The 22,871-nt window shown below is 42.7% G+C and overlaps 1 protein-coding gene across 4 annotated transcripts in view; it reads right to left on the reverse strand.

The window, feature by feature from the left end:
- KHDRBS1 (KH RNA binding domain containing, signal transduction associated 1) overlaps positions 1-22,554 on the reverse strand; it is a 38,675-nt gene extending 16,121 nt beyond the window's left edge. For all 4 annotated transcript variants that reach the window (XR_003205118.2, XR_003205119.2, XR_012381315.1 and 1 more), the window contains exons 1-8: positions 21,915-22,554; positions 9,540-9,664; positions 8,597-8,713; positions 6,518-6,664; positions 3,715-3,848; positions 2,349-2,550; positions 1,745-1,812; positions 904-962 (exon numbers count right to left, since the gene is read on the reverse strand). Coding sequence is in view for 1 of the 4 variants with exons in the window: in XM_025855899.2 (XP_025711684.1) it covers positions 904-962; positions 1,745-1,812; positions 2,349-2,550; positions 3,715-3,848; positions 6,518-6,664; positions 8,597-8,713; positions 9,540-9,664; positions 21,915-22,296 (1,234 nt within the window). In the remaining 3 variants the exon portion in view is untranslated. The remainder of the gene's footprint in view (positions 1-903; positions 963-1,744; positions 1,813-2,348; positions 2,551-3,714; positions 3,849-6,517; positions 6,665-8,596; positions 8,714-9,539; positions 9,665-21,914) is intronic.
- Positions 22,555-22,871: the final 317 nt, after the last annotated feature.

Below are 22,871 nucleotides of genomic sequence, written 5' to 3' on the forward strand. Positions count from 1 at the left end.
AGGGAAGACAACTTGGTCCTGCTGTCATTTCAGCCTCTATAACTCTCCTGGGATCAAGAACTGAGTTGAGATTTCTCCAAGCCAGTAAGGAGCTTGGTGCCAGTACTGCCCTGAATTGGCCCCAGCCCCTACCACCTCAGATCTGAGACTGACAGGCACGATTCTTGCACCCAACCTGCTTTTGGCTAGCTGCTTGCCATCTAGTTCCCTTTCAGCTAACATTTCCTCTACACTGAGATTGTTTTCAATGAGATCCAAAATTGTTCTTAAAAATGAAGTGGGGCCAGGTGCCTGGGTGGCTCAGTCAGTTAAGCGTCTGTCTTCAGCTCAGGTCATGATCCCAGGGTCCTGGGATTGAGCCCTGCGTTGGGCTCCCTGCTCAGTGAGGAGTCTGGTTCTCCCTCTCCTTCTGCCCCTCCCACCTGCTTAAGCACACTCGCTCTCTCTCTCAAAATAAATAAAATCTTAAGAAAAAAATGTGGTGGGGCTGGAGAATAAAATTGGATATGATGAAGTTTTTAGTATGCACCAATGTGGCCTAGGTACCAAGCGCAAAGGTCCTGCAACATGACCTAGGCCTGGCAATCTCTCCTGGTCTAAAGTAGAAAAAGATCAACATCAGCTTAAAAGTTTGCAGCTCCAACCAGGCCAAACAGACATCTAGTTTAAGACATGTGCTTAACTTTCCAAGAGTAACTCCATCTCACCTTAAGAGCCCCTCTTTCTATGGCACACCACACAAATTCAATAAGAACAGGACGGCTACTGTCACATCTACCAACATCTCAGCTTTCTAAAGGCTCCTTTTTGGGTGTGTGCCTGGTAGGCCCCAATAAACCAGCCACTAGCACTCCTGCAGGCACTTACTTGCACACTCTGCCCACCATGGAAATAAAGACATACCATAAGCTTCATAAGAATCTTGAACCTCCCCATGTCCATAGTCATAATATTCTGAGTCCCTGAAAGCCAAAGACAGAGTGTTAGAGAGCTACAGAGTGACTCTATTTCCATTTCCCCTTCCTCCCACATTTCAGGCATTTTCCTACATGTGTAAGACAGGAAAATGCTCATTTTGCCCCATCTCCAAACCAGAAAATATTTCCAAAACACGTATGTGCTATGTATTTAAACAAACAAAAAAACTTACAACCATAGCAAAGAAAAATGGATACCACATAATTTAAAGTGAAAAAGCACAATCCAAAACTGACCATCTTAATCATAGTGTATACACACACACACACACACACACACACACACATTCATAGGGCTCACTGGAAGAGAATAAACAAACATGCTGTTCTGTCCCCACTGTACAATTCTGAAACACTTTTTCAATCAATCACAGATAAAATACATATACACAAAAACGTTATTTAAGACGAGTGCAGAAAATAAGGTAAGTTATGGTAGTAGGATTCTAGCTTCCTTTTAAACTTTTATGTACCTTTAATGTGGCAATAATGCAACAAAACAATTCAAAGGCATTTTCCCTTCATTTCCATGTGGTCACAGCTCAGGAATTTTTCATCTGCTATTCCCAGATTCTATACTATAAATTAAGACTCAGTTATCTAAGCTTACAGATCTGTGTGACTTGCAGACGTGGAAAGCAAAGGAGATACCCTCTAGAGGGGAACCACACTGCTCCTTAGATGTGTGCTACCTAAATCTCTCGGTTGCTCCAACTCCTTCCATCCATCCCTAGGACACGCAATAGCACTTCTATTGCCTGACTTACCCTTGGCTCTGGCTGTAATAGCCTTCGTAGCCTTCATAACTTTGTTCTGCATATGTGTCATCATATCCCTAGAACAAATAAAATAAAATAGAAAGTCAGACTCACACAGAGTAGGGAAGGTAATTACATCCCATGGGAGGAAGGTAGGCTTCTAGATTAACAGAATGCAGAATTTTCCTCCAAAATTGACACCCACTGGGGAATAGTTGACAGAGAAAGGGTTTAAAAAAAAAAAAAAAAAAGAAACAAACAAACAAAACTGAACCACCAACCAAACCAAACCACCCTTCAAATTGTGGGCAGGAAGCAAGGTAAAATGTTGAACTTGAGCATTATCAGCAGTACTAGTGAAAAGACCCCTTACTACAACACTGTGTATTTATCAAGGCACAGCCTATTTGCTGTTTAATCTATTCACACATAGTAAACTATGCTTAAAATGGAAAAATCTTCTGAGTTTAACATTCACTGCAAAAGAAGAGACCAGACTCCAGATCTGATAGGTGGTCCCTGCCACCTACATCAAGGGCCAATGCCCTATCACTCAACTTCCTCTGGCCACCTTCTAGGTCTTGGGAAATGGCGCACTGTTTGAACTTCTTACATAGTCCTCGTATGTTTCTGGTGCGGGGGGTGGAGGCAAGGGTATCCTCTGGATGCCTGCTGTCCGTGCTCTCGGTGCTGGGGCACCCCTCACTGTAGGCGGGGGTGGCACTCCTCGAGTTACGGTGGCACCTCTGGTGATGGCTCCTCTCACTGGCGTACCACGCACCAAAGCCCCCCGAGGTGGTCCAACACCACGGCCCCTGCAAGAAGAAAATTTAATTTTTTTTTTTTAAAGATTTTATTTATTTATTTGAGAGAGAGAATGAGAGCGAGAGCACATGAGAGGGGGGAGGGTCAGAGGGAGCAGCAGACTCCCTGCCAAGCAGGGAGCCTGATGTGGGGACTCGATCCAGGGACTCCAGGATCATGACCTGAGCCAAAGGCAGTCACTTAACCAACTGAGCCACCCAGGCGCCCGAAGAAAATTTATTTTAAATGGAGCTTTTAGGGGCGCCTGGGTGGCTCAGTTGGTTAAGCGACTGCCTTCGGCTCAGGTCGTGATCCTGGAGTCCAGGGATCGAGTCCCACATCGGGCTCCCTGCTCAGCAGGGAGTCTGCTTCTCCCTCTGACCCTCTTCCCTCTCATGCTCTCTATCTCTCGTTCTCTCTCTCTCAAATAAATAAATAAAAAATAAAATCTAAATGGAGCTTTTAATACACAGATGGTACTTTCATGTTCAGACCTGTTTGCAAATCCTGGAGCTAGACAGATTTCACAATGCCTTAAGTAAACTACTATTAAAATACAGGGGAAAAAACAAACAAAATCCCCAAAAAAACCCCCAGTGGACTATATGGGTGGGTAAAGGACCCATCCTGGAGACTCCCCAGGTTCCACAACAGACCTATGAATGTTTCATCAGTGGACTATGGAAAATCTGAACACTCCATAAAGGTCAGTCACAAAAGGCAAAATTCTAAAGCCAGAGACCATTTTAAAATGCTAGAACTGTCCAAAATTAAAAGACCAAAAGTTTCAACAGGACTGCTGCACTTGACTATGGCCAAAGTACCTAAGACCTACTTATTCCACTCTTTTTTTTTTTAAAGATTTTTTTTATTATTTGAGACAGAGAGAATGAGAGAGAGAGAGAGCACATGAGAGGGGGGAGGGTCAGAGGGAGAAGCAGACTCCCTGCCCAGCAGGGAGCCCAATGCGGGACTCGATCCCGGGACTCCAGGATCATGACCTGAGCCGAAGGCAGTCGCTCAACCGACTGAGCCACCCAGGCGCCCTACTTATTCCACTCTTGATGGTATAAATCCTGAGGCCCCCTTCTAAGCTGCAGGTAAGAGCACCACTAAGAGAGAAATGGTACTGGCCAAATTTACAGCCTGTTTCTAGTTGTCTCCACTATTTTTACCTGGGAACAGGTGGAGGAGGAGGTGCAGCTCCTCGGCCTCTCACTGGCACCCCACGTCCGCGAGAGGGCTCCGGTACTCCATTCAAATAGGAGAGCTCTAGAAACTGCTCCTGGCAGATATCATCCATCATATCCTGCAAATGAAAGAGAATAAGGATTACTGGGCCACATCTCCACCTTCTGCTGAGAAGCTGTCCAGCCCACATAAGCCTTGGATACTAAGACCAGCTCTGAATGCCTGGATGAAGTCTCAGGTCATGCATTCTCTGAAGTCAAATGGCACCCTACCTGTCACCTCTTCGAGGAAAGTCCTGATGGCAGACCCCTCATTATTCAGCTGAAGATCTTCATAATCAGTCCCTACCTAGCTCTCCAGATCACTTCCAGTCACTCTCCATGGATAACCTCCTTTCAAGCCATGTGGAACAACTTGTAGTTCAGAACCTGGCATACGTATACACCCATTCTTGCAAATAGCTTCCTCTTCCTAGGATAGTAAAAGCCACTACCATTAATTAAGCTCTACATACTGGACACTTTACAATAACCTCTCTATAGATTTTGCAGTTTAATCTTCAAGATAACCCTGAAGTAAGTAGGCAGGTCTTCCCATTTTACAGTTGGGAAAAAAGAATCAGGGCATATAAAGCCACCAGCCTAGGGACATACAGCTAGTAAGTGGCAGACTTGATGTGAATTCAGAATTATCTGTGTCCAAAATTTAGGCTTTGAATCACTGGACTACACTGCCTTTTTTGTCTACCTGAGAGACTAACTCATTCTTACAAGACTTAATCTAAAATATTACCTCTTTTGAAAAAACTTTCCTTGATGCCACCCCCACTCCCTCCTCTTTTTCCACAGCACCGTGTAATTTTCTCTACCCAAGCACTTACCACGTCATTCTAGAATTGTCTTTCTCACTAGATTGTGAGAAAGGAGCCATTTTTGTTACTTCAGACCCAAGCAGAGTATTAGGCACCTACCAGATACTTAACAAATGTTTGGGATGAACAAGGAACCTGAGGCTCAGAAAAGTGAAATAATAACTTGTCCAAGATGACGCGGATAAAGGTCCCAGTCCAGTGCTCTTCCTACTGTACCAGGAAGCCTCTCTGGTACAGTTAATGGTTCTAAGGGGAAAACGGAGGCTCTGGTCATGGATGCAAAAATAGGCTCACTTTTTTTTTTCTTCACAAGAGGGAAGAATTGAGTCAAATGCCATTTGCAAATCTTTTCACATATTTCCTGATGAGAGCCATTCAGTTTTAATACTCCATGCTTTTTTATATATCCCAGGTGGATAGAGCTTCAAGAATAGAAGATTCTAGTCACCAGAGAGATGCCCCCCTACCCCAACTCTTCACCTCCTCCTACCTTACACATTACTGCTGCTTGAGACCCACCCTGGAGAATCAAGTGACCAATGACAGCCCATTTGCCTAGATTCTTCCAAATGCTACACCAACACTGAGGAAACCCAGATATGCCTGGCAGGCATCTTTTTAGAAGACCACTTACATGAAAGCCTTGTAAAGCTATCCCTTTTGAGAAATATGCTGAGAGTTAAGGATAAAGAAGAGATGGGCATTCCCCTACAGTCCTTCAGAAACTGGGTGGCTCAGGATGCTTCAATAGAACACCTCAAAAAGAGTAAAAAGAACTCTCTCAAGGGAAAATTTACCAGCTCTGAGGTCTTCTCTAAGATATTTTAAATCGGCTGTTTCATGTTTGAACATTCTAAAGAAGACGAGGTACTTGGAAGCAAAACAGCTGCTGAGACATCTGAGACAGTGTTGGAATTCTTAGAGCTCAGCATTATAGGTACACACTGCCTATATATTTTTGCTCTATCAATTCTCACATCCTCTGACACCACATTTAGTTCCAACTCCTCATTTTGCGTACACAAGAAAGCCAAGAACTGCATCTCACTCTCTTAGTTTTAGTGATGAAAACAGGATGCTTACTCAATTCTAGTTAAGAGTATTTCTCATGCTTCCTAACGTTCCAGATTCATCCTTGATTATTAAATATTCAACTGTAGTATGTTAATTCTGACAACTAGTAGGTCTTGCTGAGCAAAAATCACACCATTTTCTACTTATTCAAAGAATGGATCCTCTGACCAGGTGGTAATAAGCAAGAAGGGTAACCTGGGCTGTCCCAACTCTTCAAGGGCCTCAGTTACACTCTGAAAGGAACTGCACACCTATTTGTTTAGTATCATCAACAGTCAAGCCTATAACAATTATGCCTCTTTCAAATCAAACTCTATGTAAGAAATTCCTCCAGGAGAGAAAGCCCTGAATGCACCCTGGTCAAAATTTAGTCTATTAACATTGGATGCTAGAAGGTTCTTGCTGTTATGTTCTACACTCTCTAGAGTCTACAACATAAACCCTTGAGTACAGGGGGTTTATGACCATCTTAGCCATTGTCTTATCATAACCTCCTGGTTCCACACTAATACCAACACACTTAGCTCAGTGAAGACTCTGTTAAATCTTTGTTAACCAAATGTTAACATGCCAGACACACTGTGGACCTAAGATACTAACAACAGATCCTGGTATATAACTAAAACCACATTAGACAAGGACGGGTAGAGTGGCTTTGGGGCACAGTGTTTTGAGAACTAGGTACAAGTAACACACTACCTCAAAAAATGAACATAAATACAGAATTTGGTCTGCAATTTCAGGTTATGCAGAGGTCGTGATTAAGAACCCCTGCCTTATTAGCAACAGCACAAGATCCCAGTTCTCTCTTGCTCAAAGATATAGAATGTGGATTTCCTTACTGGTACTAGGAACTTCTTGACTTCCTCCATAGCATGGGCCATAAGAGCATAAGCCTCACATGGGGGTCCAAAGACTTCAATGAAGACATGCAGATCCATATTCAAGTGGGCATATTTCGGGTCTCCACCTTTGCGCAGTTCTTCCTCCTATGGAAAAATGCAAAAAAACATCACATCACATGGAATGGGAGAAAATGACACTGTTACTTCCAGCCCAAAGAGATAGCAAGAAATAACCTAAAAATCTAAGAAAAACAGCAAAGTGTAAGAAGAAAGCAAAACAAGGTCCGGAGAATAGTAATTCACACAACTTGCTAAACCTGTAATCAGTCCGCTACTAAAAGTTAACCACTGTCTTGAATTCCTGGTGTATTCACTGCAGCTCTTATTAGAAGGTGTAGAAGAAACTTTTTTTTTTTTTAAGATTTTATTTATTTGACAAAGAAAGACACAGTGACAGAAGGAACACAAGCAGGGGCAGAGGGAGAGGGAGAAAGCAGGCTTCCCGCTGAGCAGGGAGCCCGACACGGGGCTCGATCCCAGGACTCTGGGATCATGACCAGAGCCGAAGGCAGACGCTTAACATCTGAGCCACCCAGGCACCCCGAAGAGAGAAACTTAATTCCAGTCTTCATTCAGATATCAGCTGTTTGCCAAGCATGCATGCACTCATTCACTGCAAAGCATTTGCTTTTAAGTCCCAGGTAGTGCTGTTAAGTACCAGCTTTTTTTTTTTTTATTTATTTTAAATAAATAAATAAGTAAGTTTATTTACTTATGGGGGGAGCCAAGGGAGGGGAAGAGAGAATCTTAAACAAGCTCCATGCCTAGCGCGGAGCCCAAAGCAGGGCTTGACCTCACAAACCCTGAGATCATGACCTGAGCCTAAACCAAGAGTCTGATGCTTAACTGACTGAGCCACCCAGGTGCCCCTAAACTTTTTAAATTTATTAAGTAATCTCTACCCCCACTGTGGGGCTCAAACTCATGACCCCGAGATCAAGAGTCGCATGCTCTACTAAGCCAGCCAGGTGTCCCAGCACCAGCTCTTCCTATTTGCTTATATGGTCTGGGGAGTTCTAGGGGAGGAAAAAAGTCAGGATAGAGTGAAGAAAATCTCAAGTAAATCTCATTAGGTAGAATAACATACTTCAGCCCTAAGTGTATTCATCTAATGAGAAATGTGAGTGGACAAAAGAAGAGGCTCTGAGAAAACAATGTTTGTCAACTTAGGTTGCAAAAAAGAGCCCTGAATGACAAATTTTTAGGCTGTACCTGGTATGTCTCATCTAAAAAGCTGACTCTAGAAGGCTAAGACTATTCTGTTTTGATAGGAATTTTTTTGAAACTTATAAAGAATACAAAGCCCATGTGGCTATGACATGAAAAAAAAATCAGCATTAGGTTCTGTTGTCAGGATTACTCATGGTTCCTTTTGAAATACTTTCTTTTAGGGGTGCCTGGGTGACTCAGTCATTAAGCATCTGCCTTCGGCTCAGGTCATGATCCCGGGGTCCTGGGATCGAGCCCCGCATCGGGCTCCCTGCTCCGCGGGAAGCCTGCTTCTCCCTTCTCCCACTCCCCCTGCTTGTGTTCTCTCTCTCTGGCTGTGTCTCTGTCAAATAAATAAATAAAATCTTAAAAAAAAAAATACTTTCTTTTAGTGTTCTTTACATTCCAGCAGGCTATTAAAAAACCCAGACAACTAATTCTCAGACTCACCTGCACTCAAAACATTATTGCTCTCACTTTTATGTGTTACTGGAAAGGGAATATGCTGTTCACATTTTAGTGTCTTTCGTCTGGACCAGTTTTAGTATATCCAGCTCCCCTTCCAAGTTTTCACAGATGAGTTTACAAATGCAAAAGTTTGCTACTGCTGCTTCCATTACTATGCGGTCAAAAGTCACAAAAGAAACAATCACCAGGGCACACCTAGGCTCTTCCAGGGTTGCCGAACAAGTAAGTTAACCTGGTCTATAATCTCTTACAGCCAACACAAATTTAAGGGATTCACATTCTGTACAAGTGCTGGCTTCTTGAAGGCATTGTCTTCTTGCCTCACTGACAGGAGCTTACCTTGGCTTTGTCTCTCATTGAGCCCTTGCCCAGCACAGAGATCTTTGCACCTGTCTCTTCTTGCAGTCTTTTGATTGTATTCCCTTGTGGCCCGAGGATCTTCCCCACAAAATTGAACTGACAGAAAATAAAAATAGATTTCTCAATACACGTGTTCCTATAAAACATTTCCATATGTATTATCTCATTTGATCTTCAACAACCCTGTAAAATAGGGGACGTATTACCATTCCCATTTTACTGTAGGATATGCTGAGGATAGACTGAAAAAAGTGAATAGTCTAACATTACACTAGAAAGCAGCAGCTCCTAGACTTGAACTTGGGTTTCCTGATGTAGTCAGGTGCTCTTTCCAGACTATCACACTGCAACCCTTAGTACTTCAACACATGTAAGTATTTTTAAGGCAGTGACCTCAGAACAGAATAGACATATGGCATTCTTTTGTAGTACTTGTTTCGTCAACTAAACAGAACTAATTTCTTTGCTTTAAAAAATGGAAAAGAGGAGGAGGAGGAGAAAAACAAGAAAGCATTTATTTAAAAGTAAAACACTGAGTAAGAAATAAAATTAACTTCATCTAGTCAAGGATTCGTGTTACATTTCCTGTATTTAGATTGTGCGTCAATCTTTCTCCCCCCACGTCAATCTTTCAACAGAGGGCAACTCTTCAACTTTTTTCTTTGAACTTGGAGCCTGAACAAACACTTGAGAAAGAAACTCTTTTTGGTAATAAAAAGTTGGTTATATTTCCTTCCTAGCTATAGGTATGCTGTTACAGACTTAGATGTTTCAACTGCCAGAAACAAGTACTGCAAGTACGGTAGAGAAGCTTCACAGGCTCAAGGTCCTGATGCATCACAACTTCCAGAAGTCTTTATTTCAGCCCATGGCTCTCACACCTACAAAAACAACGAAGTGAGTGAGGCACTTTATGCCTTACCTTGGGATACTGCTTGACAGGTATCAGTACCCGCTCCTTCAGCTTCATGTTCTTATGAGAAAATAAATCCAAGTAATTCTCCTCATCGTCTTTTTTTGAATCTCCTTTCTGAATCTTCTCAATTTCTGGATAAGACAAACACAGTTTAGTTTGTTCTGGTATCTAGACGCAAAGTTCCAAGTCTGCATAAAGCAATAACATAGTAGAAGACCAAAGAGTTCAGACGTACGGAGTTGACTAGGAAACCCAAAGGCTGCTTCTCATGAAAGCAGTTTGCTCTTCCATCCCCACCTGAAGCCTCTACACCAGAGCCATTCAAATGTTTCTCAAGAATAAGTGAATTTAACAAAACCAATGCAGAGAGATGGGGAAAAGGGGATAAATGAACTAAAAATAAAGTCTACATCAAACAAAAAAAAAAGCACAAAGTCGTATCTTTATGAAGAAACAAAGGTCAGTAATTTAAATATACAATGAACAGGGGCACCTGGGTGGCTCAGTTGTTAAGCATCTGCCTTCGGCTCAGGTCATGATCCCAGGGTCCTGGGATTGAGCCCCACATCGGGCTCCCTGCTCGGCAGGAGGCCTGCTACTCCCTCTCACTCCCCCCGCTTGTGTTCTCTCTTTCGCTGTGTCTCTCTCTGTCAAATAAATAAATAAAATCCTAAATAAATAAATAAATATACAATGAACAGTCCTACTAAAATTCCATTGTGACGTAGTGCTTTGGATGACAGTCCTTAAGAGTTTTGAAAAGTTATTTAATTGCTCTAATTTTTGGTTTCCTCATCTGTAAAATGGAAGCAATATCTACCTCATGAGGTTGCTATAAAGACTGAATAAAATAACATGTACACATACTAATTGCAGCCCATTTCCTAGGAAGTGCTTAAGCGTCAACATTATCTAGCCCAAATTCAGTCAATGTCCTAAAGGAAAACATGCACTGAGGTACTTTCAATTCACAGGTTAAGATAGTTTCATCAGATATAACCTTAGTATCCAAAAAGATTTCCTTCACTGGAAGCATTTGAGTGCTTTCTATGGAGAGGCAGATGAAGGGAGAGATACAGGTATGATCATTAACCACTAGGCGAGACTAACTAAGGCCAGGCATCCATCCTATAAAGTATAGGAGATATGGCAGAACAAGTCCGATATAATCCCCATCTTCACTATGTTTATACACTGACACTCCCAGTCTACGAAGATGGCAATGAAGTACACTTCCAAGTGCTACGACAGGAGTACTAACAGAGATGGGGCAGAGTGTGTGCAGGCAATGAACAGCAACTAAAATGTTACATGGTCCACTGAAAACAGTCAAAAAAAGAAATGTATACTCCCTTAAGTCAGTGGAACATTCTAATGAATGCAGAATGTTCTTATATATTATCCCCATACTATGTTTCTATCTTCTACAATTTTTTCTTCTATAATTTTTTAATAGATTTTATTTGAGAGAGAGAGAGAGAGTGTGTGCCCTAGCATGGGAAGGAAGGGTGCAGAGGGAAAAGGAAAGAATCTCAAGCAGACTCCCGGCTAATAAGGGAACACAAGGCAGGGCTCGATCTCACAACCACGAGATCATGACCTGAACTGTAAGCAAGAGTTGGACGCCCAACCGACTGAGCCAACCAGGCACCCCTCTATCTTCTATAATTTTAAGGTAAGGGTTCTCAAACTTCAGTATGCATCAGAATCACCTGAAGGGCTTGTTCAACTAGATTGCTGGGCCCCAACCCCAGTCTGGGATTTGTGTTAGGAATCTGCATTTCTAGCAAGTTACCAGGCGATGCTGATATTGCTGATCTAGGAACCACACTTTGAAAGCCACTGGTTTAAGGTATAAAGATGTATTACTCCAGGGGCACCTGGCTGGCTCAGTGGAGCATGAGACTCTTGATTTCGGGGATGTGAGGTCGAGCCCCACGTTCGGTGTGGAGATTACTTAAAAATAAAATATTAAAAAAAAAAGATATACTACTTCAAACACATTGTGCAAACCCATGCCTTTAACAGTTTTTAAAAATAACTGCTTAGATTAAGCCCAGCTGTGAAGTATACAGATGAAGGAAGGTCACTCTGATTCTGACAGACTTCATAAGAGTTCAGAATTTCAAACTGAAGGCTTCTGCTTATTAAAAAGCCTAATTTCAGATGTTATAGAATATGGTGAGCTAACTGACCTGTTTATGCCCAAAAGCATATACTCCCTTGCTTTCTGACAATTATAACTGTTGACAGAGAGAGACAGAGAGCAGCAGAGGGAGGGAGAAGCAGACTCCCTGCTGAGTAGGGAGCGGGGCTCGATCCCAGGACCCCAGGATCATGACCTGAGCCAAAGGCAGACAGCTAACGACTGAGCCACCCAGTATCCCACCCCATATTGTAAATATTCTTTTTTTTTTAAATATTTTTTATTTATTTGAGAGAGAGAGAGAGGCAGAGAGAGAACAGGAGTGGGGGCAGGGAGAGAAGGACAAGCAGACCCCTCTGGGGGAGCCTGCCGTGGGGCCCGATCCCAGGACCCCAAGACCATGACCCAAGCCGAAGGCAGACTTCCAACTGACCAAGTCACCCAGGCACCCCCTCATATTGTAAATATTAACTAAACCTTTACTCCTATGAGAAGAACTGTAGATGACAGTGCTCTTACACTCCTATGTTTCATTGCTTGAAAGAGAGAACAAATTTGACCTTAAAATTAACAGACTAAATGCTTCATTCAACACCCTATTTGTTTGCTTGTTTTACTGGTGGTATATCCTGACCTCTATTCTGCCCTCCCACTTAACTGCTAATATTAGCTTTTTCTAGTCACTAGTTTTGAGCCTACCATCTCTGAATACATCTCTTCTTCTTTTTTTAAAGATTTTATTTATTTATTTGACAGAGAGAGAGAGAGAAACAGCAAGAGAGGGAACACAAGCAGGGGGAGTGGGAGAGGGAGAAGCAGGCCTCCCGCCGAGCAGGGAGCCCGATGTGGGGCTCAATCCCAGGACCCTGGGATCATGACCTGAGCTGAAGGCAGACACTTAACTACTGAGCCACCCAGGCGCCCATGAAAACATCTCTTGAGTTTCCAGGCTGAAAAAATGGGTACTCAATCCTCAAAAATCCTAGGAACAAAGATGCCACATTTGTGATCTGAAAACATCACCAAACAGCTTCTAAAAATGTGGAACAAATTACATGCTTCATTTTAAATGTCTCTCTGTGTGTCCTAATTGCTACCATCTAGTTAGGCCCTTCAGCTATATTTTATAGCACTTTCCAGAAACTTTACTTGGCCAGCGCAAGAAGGTAAGACTCAAAGCCTGTTAATCTGTTGTCCTCCTACAGAAGGAGAGCTGCAAAAACCGAAGCCAGGAGAAAGGTGTTTTATGCAGTGTAATGCACCCTGTACATTTAAGGCCTTTCTATAACATGGATCTTTCTGTTATATTTTGCACTAATCATATCTTAATGAGAATCCCTTTGTCCAGTTTATCTCACAATTTTTAAAAGAATATTAAAGCATTTTTAGAGAAGTTCCAGAAGGATGATTTAAATAAAACTGAGCTTTAAAAAGATAAAAGAATCAGGGGAGTTTAACCTAGAAAGCAAAACACAAAGAGGCAACTCGAAGTCTTCAAGAGGGCTCATCTTCTGTGTTTGAAAGGGAAAGGACTGAATATTCACTCAGTGTCTACTATGTATCAAACACCGTACAAATATTACCTCATTTATCCTACAAAATAACTCAGCGAAGTAGCTGGACCATCCCCATTTTACAAATGAGGAAACAAACTCAGAAAAAAGTTTCTATATCACAAAGCTGTTATGAAGTACCAGAATAAGGATCAAACCTCATGCTTTTATTACTGCCTCTCGATGAAGAGTTTCTAAAGTGGGGGAGGGGGGACTTTACTTAAGCAAGGAAGAATTGATTTTGTAAAATTTGGGGTACAGTTTATACCCTCCGACACTGTCATGTGGTTAAAGTCCATGGAAGGACTCTGCGGGTGCTTCAGATGTTCAGTAGCCTGATCTTGTTTTTCTTTTCTTTTCCAATTCTCTATTTCTCTCCTTGGCCTTACTTTTCTTGGAGAGCCTGGAGTAGGTTGTATTGGGAAGAAAAAAAAAATCAAGGAGAAGCTTCCTAAAAATGGTTTAACCCTCAGGCAACAGTACTTTCTAGACAACTTTTTTGAGACTAATTCCTTTAATAGATCTTTGCTTGGGCCTCTAGAGACCTTAGATGTCCCAAGAGCCAAAGAAAGGAAAGCTAAAGTGTAAACAACACAGAGAGGTGACCCATTTGTTTTCTAGCAAGGCGCTTACAAAAATTGTATTTCATCCCGTGTCTCTGTGTGTCAGGAATTTTGTATTTGTTTCATTTTGTCTTTATTACCAGGACTATCCTTATTTAACAAGTGCAAAAACCTGGGCTCAGAAAAGTATATAACTTATCACAAAACTTGTTAGTGACACAGCAGGTACTTAAACCCAGGTTACTCTTTCCATCAGTCAGAGCAAATTCATGTGATATTGTGGCATTTCTTTTACTCTATCTTTTACTATGATTTGACCGTTCCTTTTTGGTAGGTCTTACCACAATCAGATTGTAAGCTCTAAAGGATGAGGTTTCTTTTTTTCTTTTTTTGGTGCAAAAGGTGGTTTTGTTAAAGCATGGGGACAGGACCCGTGGGCAGAAAGAGCTGCTAAGGAATGTTTCTTAAATGCATATCTCAGAGGAAAGAGCATGAGTTTTGAAGCTGGACAGAACTGTGTTTGATTCCCAGTTCTGCTACATGTTTGGTATGTGACCTTGAGCAAGTCATTAAACCTCTCAGTCTTCCCTTCTTACTTTTAAAAAGGAGGATAATTAAAAAAAAAAAAAAGAAAAAAAAAGATTTAATAAACACAAAAATGTTAATACTAGGGAAAATTATATACAAACTTTATCAACTGGATTGGCTTAACTAAAAACAGGCTACCATGTACATTTCATTAACTGAACATTTGATAAGGGCTGCATAAGCAGCAAGACAATGGTCAGGATTTTCTAAGACACCCGGAGACAGTGTTTTTAGGAGGGCAAGATTCAAAGGATCTCTGCTCCAAAAGGTCAAGGGTCATGCCCTCCTCTTGACTCTCAATGCACTTGGTTCCTACTTTTAACCACCTTACTCCTTCCCCTGTTAATGATTTCTGGACCCCTTCCATCACTAAACTGAGTACCTGCCATCTTTAGCATAATGTCTCATACACAATAGGCAACTATAAATGTTTACTGAATGAAAAAAACATACCATTAACACCCTCAATGATTCATTACTTTTATCATTCCCAAGTTTATAATTCTCTGCCCTATACCTTCATATGACTTTATCATCCCCAAATTTGTAATTCTCTGCCCTGTATCTTTTCTGTTGGTCCCCACCTTGTGGAATCACAAGTCCAGTAAGTTTACTATCTGAGTATAAAAAAACTCCATTCTTTTTATCAAATTATTTAACTGTTTTAAGCAAGAGCACAGACCAATCGGTCCTTAATCTTTTTTGGGGTCATGGGCCCCTTTGAGAATCTGATGAAAGCCGTAGATTAGCGCCCTAGGAAAAGATACCAACACAGTATTTCAAAGACAATGTTGACAGAGGATAGGCATTGGTTCAGAAAAATCCCCCAAAGTCTGAGTAAAGAGCCCTCTGAAGGGCTCAATTCTCACATTCCAGGATAGTGGCAAACCCTCTTATGACATATTGACCAGGGTCTCCTGAATCTCTTTCTTACGATATAATTTAGAGTTTAGAGCTTTTCTTTGCTTTTTTAAGGATCTTATTTATTTTAGAGAAAGAGTACATACAAGTGGGGCAGAGGGGCAGAGGGAGAGGAACAAGCAGACTCCCCACTGAGCAGGGAATCTGCAGTGGGGGCTCAATCCCAGGACCGAGATCATGACCTGATCCAAGGGCAGATGCTTAACCAAGCCACCCAGGCACCCCCACCCCCTTTTTCTGAGATAATTGTAGATTTATATGCAGTTGTAAGAAATAAAAAATCTCATATACCCTTCACCCAGTTTTCTCCATAATACTTTGCACATATATATTATAGTATCATAACCAGAAAATTAACATTAATACAATCTACTGGCTTTATTTAGATTTTATCAGTTTTACACCCACTTATATGTGTTTAGTTCTATGCAGTTTAATCAGTCATGTGCGCACGACCACAGGCAAGGTGCAGAACAATTCTATCACCAGGATTCCTCATGCTACCTTTTTGCGGCCAGAGGCCCCTCCCTCCAGCTGTTCTTCACACTGGCAACCACTTATCTGTTCTCCATCTCTATTATTTTGTATTTTCAAGAATGTTAAATTAATGGAATCATACAATATGTTTCCTTTAGAGACTGGCTCTTTTTACTCAGCATAATTCTCTTGAGATTCATCCAAGTTGTTGCATTTATCATTTCTTTTTATTGCTAAGTAGTATTCCATGGTATGAATGTACCAGTTTATTCACCTATTGGAGGCATATGGTTTGTATTCAGTTTTGGGCTATTATGAATAAAGCTGCTGTGAACATTCATGCACAGGTTTGTGTGAAACTAAGTTTTAATTTTTCTGGGATAAATGCCTAAGAGTGCAATTGCTGAATCGTATGGTAAACATATGTTTAGTTTTGTAAAAAGCTGCTTTATCAGAAAAAAATGTATGTTAACAATATTTTGCTTAATCTCACTGGTATTATGTTCTATAAAAATAGTATTGTACCGTATGTATCTAGCCTTATGGGACTTGCTTTTCTAACATTAGATTTCCAAGATTTCTCTATGTTGTTGCATGTAGCTGTAAGTTTTCATTTTCACAGCTATATAAATATTTCATTTTGAAAAGCTCACAGTCTCCAGTCAATAGTGAAACAAGTTGCACCATTTTGTGAACAACGTGCACCATTTTATGAATGAGACATTCGCGTACAAAAGTTTCTTTGGGCATATTCCTAGGAATGGTGTTGCTGAATTTTAAGGAATTTGAAAGTTAACTTTCAGATGAAATATTAAACTGTTATCCAGAGTGGCTGTATCAATACACACTTCCACCAGCAATGTTTAAGAGTTCCTTCTAATTCTCAGGCTCTCAAACCCTAAGTTTTGTTTGACTGATTTTCTGTCAATACTGTAGATTTTCATTATTTTCCTGTCTCCAAATTTTTGTTCTCATTTATCGTCATTTCTTCTTCCAGCTACTTTATATTCAACATGTCAGGTTGAAAAAATAAATCCAGTTGGGGTGCCTGGGTGGCACAGCAGGTTAAATGTTTGGCTCTTGGTTTCGGCTCAGGTCACATCGGGGTCATGTGATCAATCCCCGAGACCAGCTCCGAGCTCAGCATGGAGTCTGCTTGAGATTCTCTCTCTCTCTCCTTCTGCCCCCCCACTTGTGCTCTAACATAAATAAATAAATCTCTTAAATAAAATAAAAATAAATCCAGTTGGAATTAGTTTGGGAAATGCAAAAAATCAACACGTTAAAAGTCCTATCATCTTTACAATGCTAGTCCCCCCACTTCCACACCCCCACCCCACAACTTCCCCAGGACATGGCATATTTCTCTTTTCATTCAGATCTCCCTTTATCACCTTTAGTAAAATTTTGAGGGGCGCCTGGGTGGCTCAGTCGTTAAGCGTCTGCCTTCGGCTCAGGTCATGATCCCAGGGTCCAGGGATCGAGCCCCGCATCGGGCTCCCTGCTCAGCGGGAAGCCTGCTTCTCCCTCTCCCACTCCCCCTGCTTGTGTTCCCTCTCTCCTGTGTCTCTGTCAAATAAATAAATAAAATCTAAAAAAAAATTTTAAGTTGATAATATGTGATCACAATATTACTCATCTGTAATACTGAGATAAAAATTCTTCCTCATAGAATGGCCAGGAAGACTGAATAAGTAGCATACCTCATGGCACATGTTACATGCTCTACACAAAGGTTAAATATTATTTAATGTTATTATTTATGATTATTCACAGACATTTTGAACTGATTTTTATTCCTTATCCCAAGGCAATTGATACTATTCTTTTTTTTTAATTTTTAATTTTTTGGATACTATTCTAAAAATGAGATTTTGTCAATTCTTTTCTAATTGTCTACCGCTCATGTATCAGAAACCTACTGATTTGTACATCTCTATCTTGTAATCAGCTGCATCACTGACCATTTTCCTATGTAAACAACAATATTGTTGCAAATAGTGAGAACCTCTGCCTGTTTATTCTACTATTTACACTTATATTTGGTCTAGAATTCTTTGCAACTAATTCCACTTTCTGATTTTAACAGGTTTTGCTAGCCCTATAGATGAAATAGGTATTTCTCTAACATATTGTGCACAAAATAAATTAAGTATTTTGAAGTTTCACTAGACTATCTTTAAAATGTCCAATGAGTGCTCTTGAAAGATAGATTTCTAAGTATATTTTCAAGAACCTGTGGGGATTAATCTATTCAAAATGTTTCCTTACTCCTGAGTCATTTACACAAACATATTTTCCTAATTGTACAAAGTAGAAAAAGAACACTGATATGCGTACAGGCATTGTATGTTTATTACATAAATATGTAACACAAGATAAATTATTTTCGTTTCAGAAAACAAGCATGGGTACACGGAGTCCTTGCATGTCTGCAAATGCATTTAATTGTCATCATAGCTGAGTATCAATTTGGCTAACACAGAAATCTATATTCAAAATGTAAATCTCTCAGAACTGTGTTGATGTTTTTCCATCATGCAGTGAAGATGAATATCTGTTCATCAAATATTTAGTAAGAGTCCATTCTGTGCGGCACTCTTCAAGGAACAGGAGATACAGCAGTGAACAAAGCAGACAAAAGATCCCTGCCCTGGTAGAGCTGACATTCTAGCTGTGAAGGAGGAGTGGTTAACAAATACACACGTAACTACAATATATAGTACATCAGATGCTGATTAGGTGCAAAATAAAGTAAAGCTGGGGGACATCTGGGGGGGCTCAGTCAGTAGGGCATACGACTCCTGATCTCAAGGTTTCTAAGTTTGAGCCCCACGCTGGGTGGAGAGATTACTCAAAAATAAAATCTCTAAAAAAAATAAAGCTGGGAAAGGGACAGGAAGGGGTATGTGGCTGCTGAAGGAAGAGTGTTCTGGGTCTTGAGGATTCTCTTTGGAAATGAGCAAAGGTGCCTGAGGAGAGTCAGTTCCAAGAGCTAGGCTCTGCTCTTTGGGTTTCCTTCTTCTTCTTCTGGCCTTATCTTTACTGACCTGTTAGCTAGCACTCCAATGCATTCAAATAAATTGTAATATTTTGTCCAAGTAGTACAAAATATTTTTGAAGTACAATTTGTTCACAATTTTTTGCAGGTATTACATATAGTAGGGGGTGGGGTGGGTGAGGAAGGTTAGGTGTATGGATCCAGACTCAGACGGACTTCAAATCCTAGTTATGCTGCTTACTAATTTTGTTACTGTAGGCAAATTATTTAATCTCTGGGTGCCTTGATTTCCTTGTTTGTAAAAATGAGGATAAGAGTAACTTCTCATAGGGGCACCTGGGTGGCTCAGTCGGTTAAGCACCTGCCTTCAGCTCAGGTCATGATCCCAGAGTCCTGGGATCGAGCCCCATGTCAGGCTCCCTGCTCTGCGGGGAGCCTGCTTCTCCCTCTCCCTGCCGCTCCCCGTTTGTGCGCTCGCGTGCTCTCTCTCTCTGTCAAATAAAATCTTAAAAAAAAAAAGTAACTTCCTCATAATATTGTCACAAAGACTAAATATTTGACATAAAGTGCTCAGACCAGTGCCTGGCACAGTAAGTGTTAACTATATTTTTCTTACATGTATCCTTATCAGAGTTTTGTTTTTTTAGATTTTATTTATTTGAGAGAGAGAGCAGAGCTAGAGATAGAGCACGAGCTGAGGGGAGGGGCAGAGGGAGAGGGAGAAGCCGACTACCTGCTGAGCAGGGAGCCCAACTCTGGGCTCAAGCCCCAGAATACTGGGATCATGACCTGAGCTGAAGGCAGACGCTTAACCGAATAAGCCACCCAGGCACCCTTTTATCAGAGTTTAAATACTACTCTTCTGTCTTCTCAGAGTCTCACTTCCTCACAGGGGGTTGACTTAACTACAATCCCTTTTCCAGATCATTAAAAAATACATTAAGAGCCAGGTCGAATATATATCAAAACTTAACCACGCTAAGAAGCATCCATATTCCCCAAGTCTGTTTTCTCAATGAGCTAGCATTACCTCACCCCCAATTCTCCAATTAAAATTTCAGTTTATTAAAAAACAAACACCAAAAAAGCCCAAGTTAAAAAGTATTAAAGAGCACTCTCTTGTAACAGAATTTAAGCCGTAAGAGTGAAAATTTTAAATAACTTTTTAAAAAAAGATTTTTCAGTAATCTCTATACCCAACATGGGCTCCAACTTAAAACCCCGAGATCAAGAGTCACATGTTCTACCGACTGAGCCAGCCAGGTGCCCCTGTAAGTAACTTTTAAGGATCAACAGTTTTTGATGATTATTCTCAGAAACCACCTTTTACCTGAAAGACAAACACTGTACTAGGCACTTGGTGGGGTCAGAAAGGCAAAAAATACCTTGTTTTCATACCTTATTCAGTACCATGGATTTACAATTAGAAGAAAACTGTGGTGATAAGTTATTATCTGATTTTGGCCAAAGGGAATGCTGCTAGTACTTTTACATGACATTTAATTCTCTCAATTCACCATCCCACTTTCCAGATAAGGTTACTGAGGTTCAGAAAACTTCCCAAGAGTAGGTAACTAATTAAGGGTCAGAATTTCAAACCCAAGCCAACACCTTTAAGTTCTAAAGTTTGTTATTCTTACTCACTTAACCTGGACTGCTTAAAGATTAGAGGAAATAAAAATTAGACTACCAGTCAACCTTTAGCATTTAGCCTGCCATTCCTAAGTCTGCATGTACTTGCTTTCAGATTCAAACACCTGGTGTTTGCTATATGCAAGACAATATGAAAAATCTAAAGATAAAAAAAGGCATCCTGGTCTTCAAAACGATTGCCAGAAGAACACAATGAACAGTAATGTTTCAAACAATCTGACTGTGTTACAGAACAGCAAAGCACCCAATTGAAAATGTAAGCAGTTTATCCAAATGTTCTTATTCTTGACCACAGAGAGCTTTGTTTATTGCGTTACAAAGTGAAGACCCCTTACCAATGTAGGGAGATAGAGAACAAAGGGGAGGGCAATGGTATTTTCGTAACGATCTGTCCATTGTATCAACCTTGCCAATGAGCCCAACTACTCATTTAGTGTTGAAGGCTGCAACTTTTTACTTGCTTATAAAATTCAGGTCTCATAAGAAATACTTATTAAAACAACGTTTTAACTAGAAGAGAGGGCAAAACAGACGGCTTTAGGGAGAAATCAGAGCGACTAGGTGAATGGCCAGTGCAGAGCAGGAAAAGAGTGTTAGTCTACAGAGAACAAAGACTACTTTTCCTCATTTATTTCACTACTGAAGCAAAAAGAAATAAAAGAAGACCAAGCCTTTCAGGTACAAGCATCTTGCAACTTCTCTCAGTTTTTGTCCATCTTGGGGAATGTCCTGCAAACCACCCTCCACCTCCTCCTACCCCCGTTTCACTGTCTCTAGGGTTATTTTTATCCTTCTGATGAACAACACCTTATAAAATAAAGGGGTCCAACCTTCTGGCTCTATAGCAATTATCATTTTATCTGCCGAAATCGGAAATCTGATTCGGAAAACCTCAAGCTCCGATTCCCACAGGTTGCTCCTGCCTCCGAGCAACTTAAGCTCCTGTTACCGCTAAGTCCGACCCGGCCCCCAGCGACCGCGGCGCGCTGGACAGGGCACTCCAGCCTCACCCCATTTCACCTCGGCCCTCCCTCCCACGGTCCCTCCCCGGTTCGGGCTGTCTTCACCCCCTACACCCTCAGTAGAGGCGTCTACCGCCATCCGCAATGAAGAAAGCTTTCCCTTTGCGGGGGGAGGTAGGGGGAGATAAAGGTTCATTTCTGGAAGAATCTGAACACTCGGAGCGCAGGGCAGCTGCAAGAAGTGGGAGGGGGAAGGGTCGGCAAAGGGGCGGGGAGCGCAGCGCATCCATCAAGATCTTTGCGCTAAGAGATCGCCAAGTCCCCTTCGGGCCTTCACTGCAGCTTAGAAATTCTCCCTCGCACCGAGGGCCGGGATGGGAGTGTGGACTCCAGGCTCCCCAGGATGAGAACGAGAGAAGGGGAGTTCACGACTGCTTGGCCCCGAGGGGGCGGGAAGCGGGCGGAACAAAGCCACTGCTGGCTAGTCGACCCAGAGGGATCCGGGAGGCCCGCTTACCTGCCGTCAGTAGCTGCATGGCGTGAGTGAAGGACGGGTCGAGCGAGTCCTTCTCGGCCATGAGTTCGGGCAGGTACTTGTTCTCCGGCTCCATCTTGACGGAGGCAGTGGCAGAGGGGGGCAGCAGCGGGGTCGGTGCTGGACCGCCCACTGTCGCGTCGGGACCCGTGGCCGAGGGCGGCAGCAGCGGTGGTGGCTGCGTGGCGGGCGAGGCCCGAGCGCCCCCCCGGGATCCCCCTCCGCCTCCCCGGGACCTGTGAGGCAGCGGTGGCTGCCGAGACGGCGCCTGACGCACTGAGGGGTGGGCACCGGAGGGGTCCATGGAGCCGCTGCGGCCCGAGGACCGGCTCATGCGCGCGGCGGGGTCGTCCCGGCGCTGCATTGGGGCGGATGTGCGATCGAGGGATCGAGGAAGCGACGCGGCAGCGGCAGAGGCCCGAGCGGCGGTTGGCGGGGGTGGGAGAGCGGGAGCGACAGCGACCGAAGCCGACCCGAGCGACCCAGCGAAAGAGAGCACCGGAAATGAGGCGGCGCGCGTGCGCAACCAGCCACCGGCACCGCCCTTGGGTCTCTCCGCGGAGAACAAAGTCTCCAGTCGGGCCACGGCGCCTGCGCACCGCCGCGGAGCCCGAAGAAGTCGCCTCCCCGCTCCCCTTTTCCCTCCGAGCCCGCCAGGCCAGAGTCTTGTGCGCGTGCGCGAGTGGCCGCGGGCTTCGTTCGTTTTCTTTTCCACGTGACTCGGCGCTAGCGGGACACGTGTCTCCTCCCCCTCTGGCCGAGTGCGCGGAGGGGCGGGGGCTGTGGAATGTCTTTGTCTGCGCGCGAGCCCGCGGAGTGTGGGGCGGGAGACCTGTTACTCGCGGGGCCACGCCCCCACCAACGGCTAAGACGCGGAGGGGGGCTGTGCTCTGTGGGGTTCGGGGTGAGAGTGAAGTGGGGTGGAGGGGCGTCACTGAA

The sequence above is a fragment of the Callorhinus ursinus genome, unplaced genomic scaffold, assembly GCF_003265705.2.
Source record: "Callorhinus ursinus isolate GAN/ISIS: 27379988/994484 unplaced genomic scaffold, GSC_fseal_2.0 scaffold18, whole genome shotgun sequence".
NCBI lineage: Eukaryota > Metazoa > Chordata > Mammalia > Carnivora > Otariidae > Callorhinus > Callorhinus ursinus.